General features: G+C 39.2%; 1 protein-coding gene across 4 annotated transcripts in view; it reads right to left on the minus strand.

Annotated features, from left to right (window-relative positions):
• LOC129776838 (transport and Golgi organization protein 6) overlaps positions 1–15981 on the minus strand; it is a 55038-nt gene extending 39057 nt beyond the window's left edge. For 3 of the 4 annotated variants that reach the window (XR_008743165.1, XM_055782726.1, XM_055782725.1), the window contains exons 1-3: positions 15330–15587; positions 13828–15269; positions 12896–13774 (exon numbers count right to left, since the gene is read on the minus strand). Coding sequence is in view for 2 of the 4 variants with exons in the window: in XM_055782726.1 (XP_055638701.1) it covers positions 12896–13774; positions 13828–15269; positions 15330–15384 (2376 nt within the window). In the remaining 2 variants the exon portion in view is untranslated. Of the gene's footprint in view, positions 1–12895; positions 13775–13827; positions 15270–15329; positions 15607–15775 lie in introns of those variants that run through there. The other variant, XR_008743164.1, reaches the window with a different exon arrangement.
• Between the last annotated feature and the right edge of the window lie 2839 nt (positions 15982–18820).

Below are 18820 nucleotides of genomic sequence, written 5' to 3' on the forward strand. Positions count from 1 at the left end.
GATTTATAGAGCAAATATATCGGGAAGAAACAAAAAAAAACATTTTTTCTGTTTTTCAAAAAATTTGTGAGCTAACACACTTTTTTCCCAAGTACAAGTACAAGCAAACCTTTTTCTGTTCAGGGGATAGGGACCGCACAAAAAAGTCGTATAAAAAAAATCGTGCAAAACATCACCAGCAGCTTTAAAAAATCCTGTTCGGTACACATTTTTAAAAAAAACTTTTTTTTTGTGCGGTATATAGGGACCGCATAAAAAAGACGGGTGGGTAATGTCGGGGACATAACCGGAGTGACGTAGGACTATACAAAGGGGACAGCTTTTGTTAAATATATATTTTAAATATATTCTTTATTTTCTTCTCCTACGTGAATACCTACCTATCTACCTGAAAAATGGATTAGTTTACTGTTTACTCTTTATAAATATGTTGATGGTTCTGAAAAGAACCTTTGGTGTTGTGTTTTTGTTATCACTCGATATTCCCATCTTGCTCGGCCTTCCTGTTTAGCTATTGCGTTTGCCACTCGCCACAGCTCCAGCTTGTGACATGTTGTTCAGTAAATTACATTTAATGCGACGTGCCGGAGAAACACTTTGCCACTCACTGAAACTAATTGTTGCCTTGATGAGCGCCGAACCGAAGCTGCTCTGTTCTTGATGCGGGTTTTCTGATTGTCGTGAGCAGCTTTGCAAGCCAACTCGAGCACTCCGACGGCCGAAACTCTATAATCGCTGTTAGGTATACTGGTGCTCCGGCACCAATCCGTTCGGCCTAGTTACCCTTGCGGAGCAATCAGTGAATGCAATCAACAGGGAACTGAAGACCTGCACGGTTCTAGTGAGACTTTGCCTTTCCCTCAACTTGTCCTCCTTTGTTACGTCCACGATGCCGATGCCGTACAACCACACGGGTTTACGGTTCAAAAGAAAATAAGATATTTTTTGGGGTCCGCGTGTTTTATACTCTAGCGGTACACACTCACAGGATAGAGACAAATCGGCAGACTCAGCCAGAGGGGCGAGTCCAACGAGACGAACGAATGAGTGTTAAAAAGGAGCGATGGCAAAAAAATACATTCATTACGATTTGTTCGCTCGTTGGATTCACATGCAGGCTAAAAAGGGTCCTTTTCAGGATCACAAAATTATCTTCAATCTAAAGAGTTTATTGTTTTGTTATCACTCGATATCCCCATCTTGTTCGGCTAAACCTTCCTGTTTAGCGATTTGTTGCCACTCGCCACAGCTTTCACAGTTGGAAAATTTCTTCCCATCCAGTTTTGTGGCATGTTGTACAGTAAATTACATTCAATGCGACGTGCCGAAGCGCCACTCAGTGTCGCATTGGAGGCGATTTTAACCTGTAATTGAACATTTGCGATGACAGTGGTACAGTGTCGACTTTCAATGTGGGGTCATAATTTGGATCTCTATGTTTACAAAATGTCCAACTAAATAAGTCGCATTACATGTCCATCCAATTAGCTAAATGTCGAACTAATTGTAAATTACTGTACTTTCAATCTGGAAACAATTTAAGAATTGGTGAAAATTTAATAATCAGGAAAGTCCTCAACTATCAATAAGCTCAGAACAACTGCCAATTTCACATACTCATCAGATCCTGGCAAACAAATTATGAAAAAATCAATTCGTGTTTTATTATTATTTTGGATATTGTTTTAGAAAGCATTGAACTGTATTTTCTAAACTCTTTTTTTGGAAGGTTTAATGGCCCTGAAAAGCGCCTTGTTTTATGGAATGGTTCCAATTTAGAAAACTTAGTACTCGTGGTTTTGAAAAAAACCATTTCGAACGCCCTCGATGCCGCCTTGTTCTGGATTTGCCACCAAAGCAGTTTGTATAAAGAACAAACTTTTTTCTTCTGCTACCTGATGCCGTTTTGCGATTGCGTTCGCCACTCGCCACTCGCTGCAACTGCCTGTTGTTGTCTTGGTGTGTTCTGTTCTGAATGCGGTTTTTCTTATCGTCGCGAGCAGCTTTACCAGCCAACTCGATCACTTCGGCGGCCGAAACTATATAACGCTGGCTAGGTGGACTGGTGCACTGGTACTAACGCGCTCGGCCTAGCTACCCTTGCGGGGAACTCCAGATCAACACGGGTCGAGCGGGATTTTGCCTTTCCCTTCACTTTTCCTCCTTTACCATGTCCAGACATGGCTGCTTGGATTGGTTTGTTGATGTGTTGTAATGCGAACCGATGTGGTGTACGGTTTGAATGAGAATGATCGTTACTAGAGATGGGCAAACCGTTCACGAACGGTACGAAAGAACTAGTTCGCCGAAAAGAGTGAACGAACGGTCGTTCTTTTTCAAAGAACGGTAGTTCTCCCCACGAACTGATTGCGAGCGAACGGTTTGTGAACGAACTGAATCCGAAAGAACGGTTTGCGAGTGAACTGTTTGTGAACGAACTGGTTCAGAACGAACTGTTTGCGAGTGAACTGTACGGGAAAGAACTGATTGAGAGTGAACTGTTTGGGAACGAACTGTTTGAGAACGAAGTGTTGGCGGGCGAACTGCTTGCGAACGAACTAGTGCAGCTGAACTGATTTGCGCTGGACGGAATGGATAAATATAATGAGAACGCTTGTAAGGAAAATAAAACGATATTGTCATTTATGAGCAAAACGCATCTAACGCAGGGTTTATTTTGTTAATGTATACTCAATTTTTTGTGAAAAATTAAATAGATTTCCGTAGTTTTAAAAGCAAAACTATATATTTTCCATTTCATATATTCTTTCAATTCCGCGTAACATTCATATATTTCCTGATTATCAGAAAAAAATCTTGGCGATGCTGGGCGTCTGATGGATTAGGTAAACATAAAATCTTATAGTGAGGGCAAAGTTTTTTTTGTTGCTTTCAATTAATTGTTTGGCCTATTGCGTGTACGTGTTATCGTGATTGTTTGTATGATTGATTATTAGTGAAAATCGCTGCTGATTTTTTCCCCTGAATGAACATTATGAAATATGATCTTACATGGAACCTGTGTGTTGTCCAAAAAGAGAATATGAAAAATTGCACATATTTTGTGCGCATCGGATTATTACATAAACTTTTGTCGACCGATAAAAATATTTTCACATACAGTTTGCGACTTTTAAAGAAGAAGCAGCTTATCTTCCCCCACTAAATTCCAAAAATATAATCCAATCCAACGATATCAATTGATAGCTGTCTATTGATGTTGGGTGCCGGCTAACATTCTATGTTGTTCTTAATACCGCCGAACGAAAGAGCGAAAGAACGGTTCAAAACAACTGATTCACTTAGATGAACGGTTAATGAGTGAACCGTTCATCAAAATGAACTGTTTTGCCCATCTCTAATCGTTACGGCAGCGGAGCGCGGATTTTTAAGCTGACTGGCTGGTTCGGGAATTACGCATGTGTTAGATTGCGACCAATGTTTCGTTCATTTTTTTCTTTTTCCTTTTCAATCGTGCTTCATTCTATTTCGCTGCTGCTCCGGTTGCCCGTTTTGGTCGGTACGATTTGAGGAGCACAAAATGGACCAATCAAAAATGGGCACATAGAAAATGTTATTCGTTATGATAGATGCGTAGATATATTTCCTATCAATTGATGCAAAAACCTTTGCGATCTATTGAGAAATGCTCGAGTTATAAGCGTTCCAAATCTTGCATTTTTTCCTACTTGTTCAGTGCCTAGATTTCCATTTCACCCCCTATATCTTCCGATTAGACGTAGTCCTACGTCAAAAAGTTTCCCCCAAGAAAATAACTCAAATCCACGTCATTCACTGTTCAATTTTCTTTTGTTTCCCTGCTTTGCGATGGGACAATTTGCCTTTTCGGTTGCGCGTAGCTGTTTTGTGCTTTTAGTTGCATGTCGAAACGTGTTGCTGTTAGAAATCATGTCATGCAAAAACTTAGAAAAGAATTTAATGAGAGGAGGGGAATTATTTCAGAAGTGGATAATTGAGACGCAAATATGCTTTTTTCGCACTGAAATGCATATAAACCATCGAAAAAAACTAAATAAACGATAACTTCGTCAAATATGCTTCTTTTCATACACCGCACAAAAAAAACGCACAAAAAAAATCGCACAAAAAAAAAATCGCACAAAAATAGGTTTTACTGTATGTCATTAGCGGATCAATTTAACAATATCAATCAGATTTCATTTGATCCCTATAACGTTTCTGTGGGATCTTTCAACACAGATTTTTTTTATTTGAATGAAAAATTTCAACTTCGTGCTTGATGATGAATTATTTTTCATGCATTTGTGGATAAGATGATTCTCACACATATGAACACACTATTTTCCCACAAACTCATGAGAACGAATGTTACTGGTACAATTTGCGATAAAGTCTCTCTTCTCTAATCTTCTCTAATTTACTCCAAACTTTGATCGATCGACTAAAAAACGGCTAAACGTATCAATATGGAACGTTCACAGTGGTTTTGGGGTTACACTAGACTAAACATTTTGTTGGGAACATTACAACTTACGATATTTGCAGGGTTACATAAGAGATCGTAAAATACAGCAAAAAGAACTGTTGGTACTTTTTTTCAAATCGATGCCAAAAAGTTATTTTTTCTCTCCAAAACTGTCATTCGATTTGTGGTGCGAAAAATACCTCCGTATTGAAAAATCCTACAGAAACGTTATAGTGAACAAATGAAAGCTGGTTACAGTGGCGTTGTGTACGGGGTTGTTAAATTATCTAACGAAGCGCTTGAAACTGCTTAATTGAAAAGAAAAGAAAAACAGATAACTTAGACAAAGATAGATCACTATCCACTAGTTATATCTGGTTTTTCAATAAGAGCGCTACAAAAGTTTTTTTTTAATAAAACAAAAACGGTTTTGGATATCTTTATTCATATAAAAGTACATTTGATGCCATTATGTATGGAACTCGATTTATTTTGCATGGCCACCACGGGCACGCTTGCAGAAGTCCAGACGCTGAACCCAATTTCGACGGTTTTCAAGCATGAATCGGCAGATACTGCTGCACTTTCACCTTCGATATTCGTACGAAGTTCATCAATCGCGACGGCTTGTTGGCATCGACTATAGACTTGACATAGGCCCACAGGAAGTAGTCTAACGGCGTCAAATCGCGCGACCGAGGAGGCCAATTGACTAGGCCATTTCATGGGATAACACGCTCACTAAACTTGTTTTTCAATAAATGGATTGTTAAATTCGCTGTGTTTGCCGTCCTGTTGAATCCACATTTTTTCCTTTATTATAGAGACTTTCAACACATTTCGGCTTGTTCGTCACTTTTACTTCCATTTTTGGAATAATGTCGGAAGTGAAAATTAAACTCGTGATCTCTGCGTGAGAGGTATGGATGTTACCACTACGCCAGATCGCCTCCGAATCCACATATTGTCCAAGTCCATGTCATCCAATTTGGGCCAAAAAATATTCGGTTATCATTGAGCGGTAGTGATTCCCATTCACAGTAATGTGCCGGTCATGATCATCATGGAAGAAGTACGGCCCAATGACGCCGCCGGACCATAAGGTCCTCTCACTGCAGCGGGGCGTCAACGTGGCTTGAGCGGGGCGTGTTTACTTCTCGCCAAGATATTTTAATTCACTCACATTGCACTGTGTCAGCGGCGTGTCTTCGGCGTGTTTTATCAAAATTGTCAATGTGTAAGAAAGAATGACATTTGGTTTGTTTCGAAATATTCCAGCACCGTTGAACGTATCCGGGTCAAAATGTCGACAATGATAAACATACTTTGAGTCAAGCAAGAAATATTTTAGTTACACGCAAGATCAGAAGATATCGATTGGTATTGTGCGTCTGCCACATCAGAATGATTTAAAACAATAACAAACTAGTTCGGCTTTTCCTCAGTCCCGCACACAGAGGTACAAAGTGATTTTTTTACACAATATTGAAAATGTGAATGTAACAAAAATGGGGAAGATTTCATAGTATATTACGCAAAATAGTAATTTATAGACATCACGATCAAGATATCATTATACGGAAATTTATTTGTTTAAAATACAAACGGTGCAGAAAGCAAAACAAATAAACAATTGACCGAATAAAATGTGTATGTTTTATCGATTCTATTCGCCGCTCGGACTTTTACCACAATGGGATTAGCCACATTCATGCACACCTTTCACGATACGAGTTCTTTCTCAGTTCTTTATCTTGATATATCTTCACAAAATTAAATATCTCCATTGTTACTAAAATGGAAATAAAATAAAATCAAAATGACGGCATGTTTGACGTTCGGCAACCCTCCTCTCGCATGCACGCAGTTATAAATTATGTCACTACTACAGGGTGGGCCATTTAAAGTGGAAGCATCTGGCAACCCCATAACTTTTGACAGAGATGTCAGATTAACAAATGTCATACCGCGTTGGAAGCGTCATTTCAGTACAATTTTAACCATGGAACAATACACACCTAAACAACGCGCTGAAATTGTTCAGCTGTACATTCAAAATAACTTCTCAATTGTGTTAACTAAACGTGCGTGGAAAAATAAAAATAAAGTTAAAACATCGCCTGGAGACAACACTATACGTCGATTATATGCCAAATTTATATCGTCTGGTAGTGTTGGTAATGCCAGTCATCTGTCCAGACAACGACCAAGACGTTTCGACGAGCATATTGATGCCGTTCGAGCCAGTGTTGCAGAGACTCCATCGACATCAGGTCGCCATCGTTCGCAAGAGTTAGGCATCTTTTTATTGCCATTTGTTCGTGAAAATGAATTGGACAATTACTGGTTCCAACAGGACGGCGCTACATGCCATACAGCGGCTGCCACGACCAAATTATTGCGCGAAATGTTCCCCGGAAGATTAATATCGAAAAACGGCGATTATGACTGGCCACCGAGATCCCCTGATTTGACGCCTCCTGACTTTTTTTTATGGGGATATTTAAAATCCAAGGTATACACTGGTAAACCAAGCACCCTGGCTGCGCTGAAAGACAATATCCGACAAGAAATTGCTGCCATATCGGTCGAAACATTGGGCAAAGTGATGGAAAATGCCGAAAAAAGGGCACATTTTGCGGTCAAGGCCAGAGGCGGTCATTTACGAGATATCATAATCAAAAAGTAGTTAGAACAAATCTCCTTGGACCAAAATAAATGAATTTCAAAAAAAAATATTTTAAAATTCCACTTCTTTACTTTGCTATTGCAAAAACAAATCCTTCCACTTTAAATGGCCCACCCTGTACATACAAACATATGCAAGAGAGAAGCGGAGAGGTACAAATATCGCCAGCGTAAAGTGTTTCCATTTGCACTCCAGCAACACGTCAAAACCTCGCTCCCGCACGTCAGCCTGGTGTGAATACTTCGGTAATCAGGTCTGCCGATCTAGTAGAGATTAATTTGTTTCCCTGAATCTCAAGCTGCATCAGTCTGATATGCATATATGATTTCAACAATTTCCGAAAAATGCTGTGCCGTAAAACAATAGGCACAAGACACTATCCCTGTAATTCAAACTCAGTCTCGTTCGTCAATAAATCACCATACGATATACATCAAGTCTTTTTGACGTAGAACTGCGTCTTTCAGGAAGGGTGCCAAATCAGAAAACAGGTTACGTTTTTATGAATTAAAGTTAAGTTTAATAACTATTTTCACTGTGAACCAATTCTCACGATTTGCATACCAATCGAATCGGAAATTCTCTTAGATTTGTTTGATATGCTATACATTACAATTCGCTAATCTCTAAACCGTTTAAGTTCATGAAAACTGGAAGAACTTCCTTTTGACGTAGGACTACGTCTAACCGGAAGATATAGGGGGTGAAATGGAAATCTAGGCACTGAACAAGTAGGAAAAAATGCAAGATTTGGAACGCTTATAATTCGAGCATTTCTCAATAGATCGCAAAGGTTTTTGCATCAATTGATAGGAAATATATCTACGTATCTATCATAACGAATAACATTTCATTTTTCTTGAGATAAATAATTGAATAATTGTGAAATATCAAGCATTGTCCAATTGCACTATGTGCCCATTTTTGATTGTCCATTTTGTGCTCCTCAAATCGTACCGTCCAAAACGGGCAACCAGAGCAGCAGCGAAATAGAATGAAGTACGATTGGAAAGGAAAAAGAAAAAAAATAACGAAACATTGGTCGCAGTCTCACACATGCGTAATTCTCGAGCCAGCCAGTCAGCTTAAAAATCCCTGCTCGGCTGCCGTAACGATCATTCTTTGTGTGGACACCGACTGGACAACATCGTTGCTGGACGAGCTGGACGGCGAGGGATCGAGTGCCTTTCTCAAGGCAAGAGGTCGGAGGTGGTAGCGCTGGAGTAGAGTAGAGTAGAGTTTTCAAAGGGCCTTTCTCAAGGCTAGAGACGAATGAACTGCAAAAGTTTAAAGTCTCTATAATACAAGACCTTCCTTCCTTCTTTCTGTAACGATCATTCTCATCCAAACCGTACACCACATCGGTTCGCATCACAACACATCAACAAACCAACCCAAGCAGCCATGTCTGGACATGGTAAAGGAGGAAAAGTGAAGGGAAAGGCAAAATCCCGCTCGAACCGTGTTGATCTGGAGTTCCCCGCAAGGGTAGCTAGGCCGAGCGCGTTAGTACCAGTGCACCAGTCCACCTAGCCGGCGTTATATAGTTTCGGCCGCCGAAGTGATCGAGTTGGCTGGTAAAGCTGCTCGCGACGATAAGAAAACCCGCATTAAGAACAGAACACATCAAGACAATAGCAGGCAGTTGCAGCGAGTGGCATGTGGTAAACGCAATCGCAAAACGGCATCAGGTAGCAGTAGAAAAAAGTTTGTTCTTTATACAAACTGCTTTGGTGGCGAATCCAGAACAAGGCGGCATCGAGGGCGTTCGAAATGGTTTTTTTCAAAACCACGAGTACTAAGTTTTCTAAATTGGAACTATTCCATAAAACAAGGCGCTTTTCAGGGCCATTAAACCTTCCAAAAAAGAGTTTAGGAAATACAGTTCAATGCTTTCTAAAACAATATCCAAAATAATAATAAAACACAAATTGATTTTTTTCATAATTTGTTTGTCAGGATATGATGAGTATGTGAATTTGGCAGTTGTTCTGAGCTTATTGATTATTATTATTATTTTTTTTTATTGAATTTATCACCAATTCTTAAATTGCTTTTAGCTTGAAAGTACAGTAATTTACACTTATCTCGACATTTAGCTAATTGGACGGACCTGTAATGCGACATATTTAGTTGGACATTTTTGTAAACATAGAGTTCGGGGTCCAAATTATGACCCCACATTCAAAGTCGACACTGTACCACTGTCATCGCAAATGTTCAATTACAGGTTAAAATTACCTCCAATCCGACACTGAGTGGTGATAATGCGACGTGCCATTGAATGTAATTTACTGTACAATATGTCACAAGCTGGATGGGAAGAAATTTCCCAACTGTGAAAGCTGTGGCGAGTGGCAAACGCAATCGCTAAACAGAAAGGTTTAGCCGAACAAGATGGGGATATCGAGTGATAACAAAACAATAAACTCTTTAGATTGAAGATAATTTTGTGATCCTGAAAAGGACCCTTTTTAGCCTGCATGTGAATCCAACGAGCGAACAGATCGTAATGAATGTATTTTTCTTTCTTTCTTTTTTTGTTTTTAAGAGGCTTTAAACTTTGAAGTTCATTCGCCTCTAGCCCAGTGGAGAGCCACAATAAAACCAGCCCAGAGGGGACTGTCGAAAGGGAAACCAAAAAACGCAAAAACACAACGCCAAAGGTTCTTTTCAGAACCACCAACATGTTCATAAAGAGTAAACAGAGTCACGAGTAATCAAGAGTCACGTAGGAGAAGAAAATAAAACAATATATTTAAAATATATATATTTAACAAGAGCTGTCCCCTTTGTATAGTCCTACGTCACTCCGGTTATGTCCCCGACATTACCCACCCGTCTTTTTTCCCATACATTTGTTCTGCCGATTTGTGTGCTAACCCTACCCGTATTTCGAATGCTTATAACTCGAACATTTCTCAACAGATCGGAAAGACGTTTGCATCAATTGATAGGAAATATTTCTACGCGACCATTACAATTAATAAAATGTTATTTTTTATGAGACAATTGAATAACTGTAAAATGTTAAGCTTTATCTAAACGCCCTAACTGCCATGTTTTGATTGGCCCAATTCACGGTTTCCCCAACACAGACTTCAAAATTGATGTACCTGTGGAAATCTTCTTTGTTAAAACATGCAAGTCGGGGGTGTTTTTTCCCACTGTGTTTCCCTAACACGGACATCCAAATTAATGTGCCTGGGGGGATTCCGCTTTGCAATTACATGCAAGTCGGAGCAATTTTTTGGTGTTGAGTACTTTTGTACTCGCTTGTCGTTGTGTAGACCGGAATATGTTTCCCTAAAACGTTCTTTTAAACTGAGAAGCCTGGGAAAATCGTCATTTCAAATACCAGAGGTGAATGAACTTTCGCGATTCGAGAACTACGTAAACATGAGATGTGCAATTATTTCAGAGGGAAATGTAAAATACAATGATCGTGTGACATGTTTTCCGTTCACACATTTTGGTAGTCCTAGGCATCATATCAAACTTAAAAGGACGTTCATCAAATTTATTTGTAACGAAGAACATAATCTATCACAAAAATTTCGATGCATTCTAAAATATTATTCGAAGTGGTAAACAAGTGAACTGCATAATATAATTGCGTAGTTCTACGTCGAAAATATGCGGTCGTGTCCTAGATACAACCCCTTAAAAATTTTTTAGTCGGTGTGATCGGTGCATCGATTACACGAAAGCGATGGGTTACGGTTGTCCATTGGATGGCTCGAAACTCGTTGGTCGTTGCTGATTATATTCGTGGAACAGTGGCCTTGAATCTCCCGCAGACTGCAGACTTTTCAACGTCCAATATTTTGATCAGTACGGAGAGGTACGCATTCGCATCGATTCAGTTCAGGGTCGGTGTTTGCACCACCCCAAACTGTCCAAAATTATCGACCGATGGAAACTCTGCAGTCAGCGAAGGCTCTTAGAGTATGAGCGCAACAACATTAAAACTCGTGCCCGCTGTCGTCATTGCCACCGCTACACCCCTGCCACTCTTGCCACATCATCCGATGCTGCCGCTACATGCTGAAACGATGGTCTTAGCACATCAACTCTGCTTCGCGGTTAGATGATGAATGGTGTTTTCGGAAAGCAACAGCCAAATTCATTTCATTCAACTGATGGTAGAATCACAAGGGGAATGGTTTATTATATAATTATTTGAGTGTATCCAAATTATATTCCGCTGTTACTCTGGTTGCTCCTTTCTGTTCGGACCCATTTGAGGAGAAACAAACATTTCTACGATCAAAAAATTATTTAAAAAAATGCTCAAGTTATAAGCGTTCGAAATATTTCATTTTTTCCTACATATTCAGTGCGTAGTTTTTCATTTTACCCCCTATATCTTCCGATTTGACGTCTTACGTCAAAACATATTGTGAACTCTTCGGTAGCTCGAGCAGATCTGCGAATGAAAGGGCCGATGAGGCTGAGAATAGCCGAACCGTTCCATCTCAGTTGGATTTAGTTGTAAGAAATACATAAACAAGAAGATATATGGGAAGTGGGGCATAGTGGTCACCCTAAGGAATATGCCCATTTCCGGCTTCTACATACCGCTTCAATTTGCATTTTCCGAAGAATAGTTCAATATACAATAGTCCAACTCATTGTTGTTCAAGATAGCAAACGGCTTTTACTAGAAAAATTCAAAATAGTACATTTTTCATCGTTAGAAAAAAAGATGAAAAATCGAACTTTTTTTTTACTTGGAGGTGAAGTGGTCACTCTTATATTCCAAGCTAAATGGGATAGATTTATGCGTTTTTTCTTCCAAATTTGTTCAAATCGTATTTGATATAGTAGATACATATGGTCGGTGTTAAGTCAGAGCGAACCAAGTCGCAAAACTAAAAATTTCGAGTTATTGGTTGCATTATGTTAAACATTTTGTAAGCTACATTCTACATTTATCAGATTTGGAAAATCACGCGTACAGCAAGAACAAACTATCGAAAATGTTTCGAACGCTCAGTAGGAACCTCTTGTAGCACCAAACTTCAAATTCGTTTTTCTCGAAATCATAAAAATGTCACTTGGTCCGGTCTGACTTAACACCGACTATATATGATATAAGGTTGGCCTATTCAATTCAATTCAAATTTTTTTCAAATTTTTTCATGAATACAAAAACGTAGTAAGAAACACCTAACGTTCCGCATAATGACTAGAGACGAGTGAACTGAAAAGTTTAAACCCTCTTAAATCCAAAAAGAAGAAGAAGTTCCGCATAATGAGGCTTGGTTTAGTTGGAGTGGCATATTTTCCTAGGGTCAAAGCCACAAAAGGAACCTCTTTAAGAGCAAAATGTGATGAGGTATATCAGCTTTAGTAAACAGAACATTGTAAGTCGTTATTCACCTATGACCACTTTGCCCCCAAACGTCAAAGTGATTTCTATGCTAATTAATCGCTGAGATTAAACAAAATATCTGTTCACCTCTCCTAGAGTTCAGTCGTCCAAACTGATGATTTGTCCAATATATCAGATTGAATCAACTAAATTTCACGAGAAATTCCTTAGATACCATGCGCACAGAACTACGGCCGAATGACTATCGAGATAGCAATTTCTGTTTTTATTTATATTTTGACATGCGACAGCTCTACTGAAGTACAGGGTACTCAAAAGTCATTAAATGCTTCAAACATAAGGTGATTATCGATACGCCATCTACAGTCAATAGTTTTACTACAAAACAAGCAGGTGATCATTACCCCTAAGTTGCACTTACCTCATAGAAAAAGTTGTGCACCTGGTATGACAGAATCTTGCACATATTACCTAGATTGGACAAACTGGAAGACCGGAGCTCATCCACCGAGCTCTTATATCCGTGGAGAAAACAGTTGATAAACTGTTCGCAGTATTTAAGCGAAATCGGGCCAAGAGCTTCAGTCGTTTTAACAATCGCTTCCCCAACTTTCAGTCTAAAATCGACCTCATTGTCACTGCATTGATACTCTTTTATTAACGCCTCGATGGTATCCGCTTCCAAGACGTCACACAGAGCCACCAACAGGCGGACCGAGTTCAGGAAAGCGTAGCTTTCCACACCTTTAAGATTGTTCAGCGCAAGGATGAGAATCGCATGTTTGTTGGAGAGCGTTTCACTCTCCCGCTCCTTCAACAAACGGATCATCAGCGTCGTTCCGTATACTTTACAGTACGGCTCCCTGTCGGAGCATAAACTGTGCGCGTTTTGGTAAGGTGTCAGATCTCCATCGGCGTGTTCAGCATCTTTTTCCTTACAGATGTGATCAATTTGATCCTTCAAAGAATCTCTACACTGGACCGAAGTCTTGTAATGTTTCAACAGCTTGAGTATTTGCTGGACATCTTCTCTGCCGTGCAATCGCTGTAGATATTCGTGGAATATGGACAGCACTATTTCCAGAAAATCCCCGTTTGACGACCCTTTGTCGATAGTTTTAATCAGAAGCGATTTTAAGAATGCAATAACTTCCGCAGGATTTTCGTAGAGCTGACTGTGGAAGTGTCTGTGTCCGACTAGTTCCATTAGCGCTTGGATTATCACGTACTTTCGGAAGAAGCGTTTGCAGTTGGATGCATCTTGTTCCTCTTTATCGAGCAGCAGATTTTTGTCCGCATCCTAAAAAACAAATTTTATACAACATGTTTCGAAATTAGATTTTCAATGCTTACCTCACTTATTCGCTCGAATAGTTTGAGCAGAATCACAAACACATCGTAGATGAGCAAATTTCTGTTGGAAACCTTCAAAACCTCCACCAGATATGGTCCTAAATCATCTTCTTCGGCTAAGTCGTCTTGACATGGTCCAACTTGTAGTGAGTAGGTCTCACTGCTCTCAATCTTTTTCAGATAAATTCTGGGATGAAATTTCTTTAGCAGAGTTGCTTCATCCATCCCGAGCAGCAGCGCTTCAAGAACTGGGCTCAGCTCAGGTTTGGCACGATTAGAGAGACAGAATACGATCAATGTTTGGAGATATTTTCTCTCCTCAGCATCGACTGGCAGCATTGAGTACAGTTTTAGGAAGATTTGTAAATATGGCATGAGAATAGTGGAGTTCAACGATGTGCATGAAGACCCGCTGAAGGCCATATAGTTTATATACAGTCCAGAAACCAGTTGAGATCTTTCCAGAACGATTGTTCCGCTCAGAGAGTCTCTCAGCTCTGTCAACTGATCAAATCTCCCAACGAAGTACTCTCGGATAGTGTTTCGGAGCTCCTCATATGCTGGAGGAAGCAGAAAAATCTGCCTTAAACACTCGATACAGGTACTTGCAAATTGTAGATTTTCATTCTCGTCATTAAACAGAGAGGATTCGTAAAAACTGAAGATATCCTGCAGAATCTGACGATAGAATGTTTTAGTGTGACCTTTACTTCCAACAATCCTAGCTATCACTTCGCTCTTCTTCCACATTGGTGTCTCATCAGAGGAGACATCAGCTAACAAAGTTTTGCATAATACGGCAAATCCACCAGCCTCTCCTGTGAGTCTCAGCAGATGAAAATGTATTCGCTTTGCCGTTTCCGTGGCCAAATTCTGAACGCCCTTGATGACTAGCAAACTTTTGAAAACAACGCCCAAAGGGAGCAAACTGAAGCTTTGAAACAAGTCATTGTCTTCCATGTACCGAGAATCATTTACGGAGTCATAGTAACTGAATACTCCTGCCATATATTCCATCACGCAATTCTCTAATTTTGACTGCATGGTTACCGTATCAAACTCGAACATTTTACGGTAAGCATCTAAACAGAATCGCAGCCTTCGAGTACGTTCCTCGGGTTCCAATTGTATCATCATCTTCAATTCACATTTCGTTAACCCGCGCAGCTCCTCCGGAAGGTACAAATTCAGCGTAAATTGTCGGATCCGATCCACAGCCGATACAAACAGCATCTGCCTCCGGAGACTAATCATATCACTCTCTGAGTCGCCTTCATTATTTGAGTCTCTTTTCCGAACGATACATGTTTTAAAGAATTGGTGCTGAATGTGCAGCCACTGCACAGAGAGCTTCCAGAGCGGATCGTTAGTGTCGCACCCGATAGTGGTACACTCACTGGGGGCATTCATCAAGATCGATTGAAGTCGAGTTATGCTAAGATCTGCAATACGCAATTTGAATGTGAACCTTTTTTCCGATTCTGAATATTTATGCCAAATACCTTCAGCTCTAGTGTCTGCTAGTTCCGTTATCAACGCAGTTATTTCGTTCTCCATTCCTACAGAAATTACAATCACATTAAAAGCACTCAAATAATTCGCCGGCTAAATCAGATAATTCGATTCCAACAGCTGATCCAATGTGTTTACATCAAAACAAAAACAAAACAAAAAATTATAGGAGGTTGTGTCCAAGATACGACCGCATTGTTGACGTAGAACTACGCTGTTATATTATAAAAGTCGCTTGTTTAAACCTTCGGATATTATTGTATAACGCTGTGAAATTTTAGAAACAACTGCTTAGTAGAACAATCTCTGAAATGTTTTTTTCATTATAGAATCAGTTGACGATAATTGACTGATGATTCATACATGCCTTCGCAGAACAATACACTAGCTAATCGTATGTCGCAATTTATTTCATGTCAATACATTGAAAATTTACCTCGAACGCTATTCCGGTGGCCTTTTTCGCAATTGACATAGACTCGGTTACAGTCGATTATATCAATATATCTTTGGCACCGCGAGGAAACAACAACAATGACAACACTTGCAAGTATTAAATATCATGCTACATGTTACTTAGTATTGCCTCAGTGGAATTGCACCTCCAGGCATCGTTCGTACAACGTAAACCAAGCGCCAAACAAGCATTCTCCATAGCATGCATACAGAGCCATACATTCGTGGCTTGAAACTACTAGGAATATAAACACTTCTCATCATTTTGCGCTATTCTCAAAAGAAACACTTCTGTTTATATTACTGGCCTCGAAAGATGGCTGAAAGGCCTTTTTCATAAGTTGCGCTACCGTATTGTATCTATCGTGATGCCCACGATAGATACAATACGGTAGCGCAACTTATGAAAAAAGCCTTTCAGCCATCTTGGAATTTGTATGTAAACAATCTGCAATATTTTGCAATATCTTTTTTTTGCTCTTTGTGTGTGGAATTGTATTGGTGGGAATAAGAGCATTGAAAAGTTGAAAGGTAAGTCTTTTACGGTTAAAGTTAGGTTTGTAATATACTCTATCTTATTATATGTTTCAGCTCAAGAGAATAAATCAACTTTCGGGGTCGGTCGGTGATGGAGGTATTTTTCCCGTGTTTTGCAGTTAGAGACGTCGATTGTTCGATTGTAAGGTTTCTGGAATTTCAAGTTTTCCTAAATCTAATATTCTTTGTTTCTATGTTTTTGGTTAACAAAAACTTAATGACTGTTTTTGATGGGGCATAAAAAGATGATATAAAAGGATTTCTAGGAACTTCCTGCGACTTGTTTTATCTTCGATATTGTTCAGCTCATATATTATAGAAAAAAAAAACCCAAGCTGTAACTGTAAAAATAACCATAAGCCACCGATTAATTTATAATTTACAGTTTACAATTCTTCCGCAAGTGCAATTATTTCACAAGTGTGTTTATGCGTGACCATTATGTTTAGTGAACAACTATACGAATGTCAAACATTTGTACTTTACTTTTGCACGTATGAATCTAACGACGAATATATCCACGAATAATATATGAATCCGTTCAATCCGGTGACAAAAGGACTAAAATCAAATAATAATACTTCGAAAATGATATTATGCATTATATTTAATAAATATTCCACGCCACTGACATTATTTATACATTTCATTGAACAATATTCTAAAATAGGAAAAAAAGGCACTTGTCCAAAAAAGTTACTCCTGTACGCGCGTCGGTGTCTCAGACCGAAGGTGGTGAAAAAGTGATATACGTCCCCTTCGTACCAACTTATACGATACGCTAAACGATGATGAACAACGAATGACGAAGCTAGAGAGAATCACAATGTCGTAGTGTTGATGTTTTCTGAGAAATGAACGAATTATTGATTTCTTGGTCTCTCAGACCTATGCGCGAGTATAGGAGTGTTAACCGTCATAGTGTTTCGTCGAAATTCATCGGATATGCTAAACCATGTACGGAGGAACCATAAAAATGATTCCCTGGTGGTAGAGGAGACTGGGAAGAAGAATTCAGGGTCTGCAGGAGTAAAATGCGGACTTAAAGAAGGTGGTCTCAGCTCCCGTTCTAAAATAGTAGTATCCAAATTCAGAGTGCCGAGGAAAATATACCATACTAGTGGTCAATTATTCTATAAATGTATCTCTTTTGTACTAGTAGCTATAATGACCAAGCAGGAATATTCGAACAAATCAGCTATTTCAACAACATACAAAGAACAGGTAATTTTAAACAGAAAAAATTTTATGTTGGTACAATAATAATGTTGTGCATAATTCTCATGGTGTGCTTTTTTTTCAATCGTCCTCAAATGAAATAGTAAATTTATCAATATACTAAAATACCACCTCATTCAAAAACAATTATTCTGCACCATGTTTATTTCAAAATTATATTTAATGTAACTTTGAAAATTATGACATCATACTTTTTTATTATAAATATGTCTGTTCTTTTTGATTACAAGAAATAAATATTCGCTCGGTCAATCAAATACTGAAAAACAATTATTCGAATGAATCGAATATTCAAAAATGACCCCACGATTAATCGTCAATTGTCAATAAACGCAAAATTTAGACATCTCTATTTGCAGTCAAATCCCTTTCCACAGTCCTCTGTATATTTATACCGTTTCCCCTCGCGCACTTATTGACGACACGGTCACACCTTTATTCCACACATCTTGCGTGATGATTCTACCCACATGGAATGACAAGTTACAATTCGCGCAATACTTTGCCCAAGACGGGTCTATGGTACTAGGTGAGGCCGTTTCGTCACTAAGTTGGTTAGGGGAGCGGTATATGAAAACAGTACGGAAGAAAGCAGAAGGGGAATTATTTCCTTGAAGCGTGAAAGAGACAGACTGATCAGGAGCGAGCTCCGGCACTAGCGTATTGTGTTTTGTTTACAAACAAAACACAGTAGATTTCCAAGATGGCTGAAGAGTGGTTTTAGCAAGTTGGCCCACCTTAGGATATACTTCTACGCGCCTTGACTTTGCCAATCCGCGTTGACGGCACTGAGCTTCGTTTACTAGTTTAGGGCAAGATGGTAGAGTTAACAGGTGGCTCGTAATTTACACTATTTGGAAAAGACGTATGAGGAATGGCAAAACGAAAAGTTTGGATTTGTTTATGTTATTACTTACGTTGATATGGTTACATTTGATTTCGTCGAAGGTATTTATATAAATAAACTGTTGTCGTTGAAAATAGTAACCTAGTAACCTTTATGCATATGCTTCCGCCAGCTGGCTCGGCTAATGTGATATGATTTATTCAAGGAATGCTTTGATCGTGGTACCGCCACTGGGCCATAATTTGCAGCTTTGTTTTTTGTGCTGGTTCATAACGGCAATCAACCGTGCCGGCGAAACTGTAGTCAATGTTTAGTGTTGTTTGGATACCATCTATGTAAATAAGTTCAAACTTACGGGATACGTCCGAACGGCGATTCTGACATTACGTTTTACCTTCCACT

This window comes from Toxorhynchites rutilus, chromosome 3 (assembly GCF_029784135.1).
Source record: "Toxorhynchites rutilus septentrionalis strain SRP chromosome 3, ASM2978413v1, whole genome shotgun sequence".
Classification (NCBI taxonomy): Eukaryota; Metazoa; Arthropoda; class Insecta; order Diptera; family Culicidae; genus Toxorhynchites; species Toxorhynchites rutilus.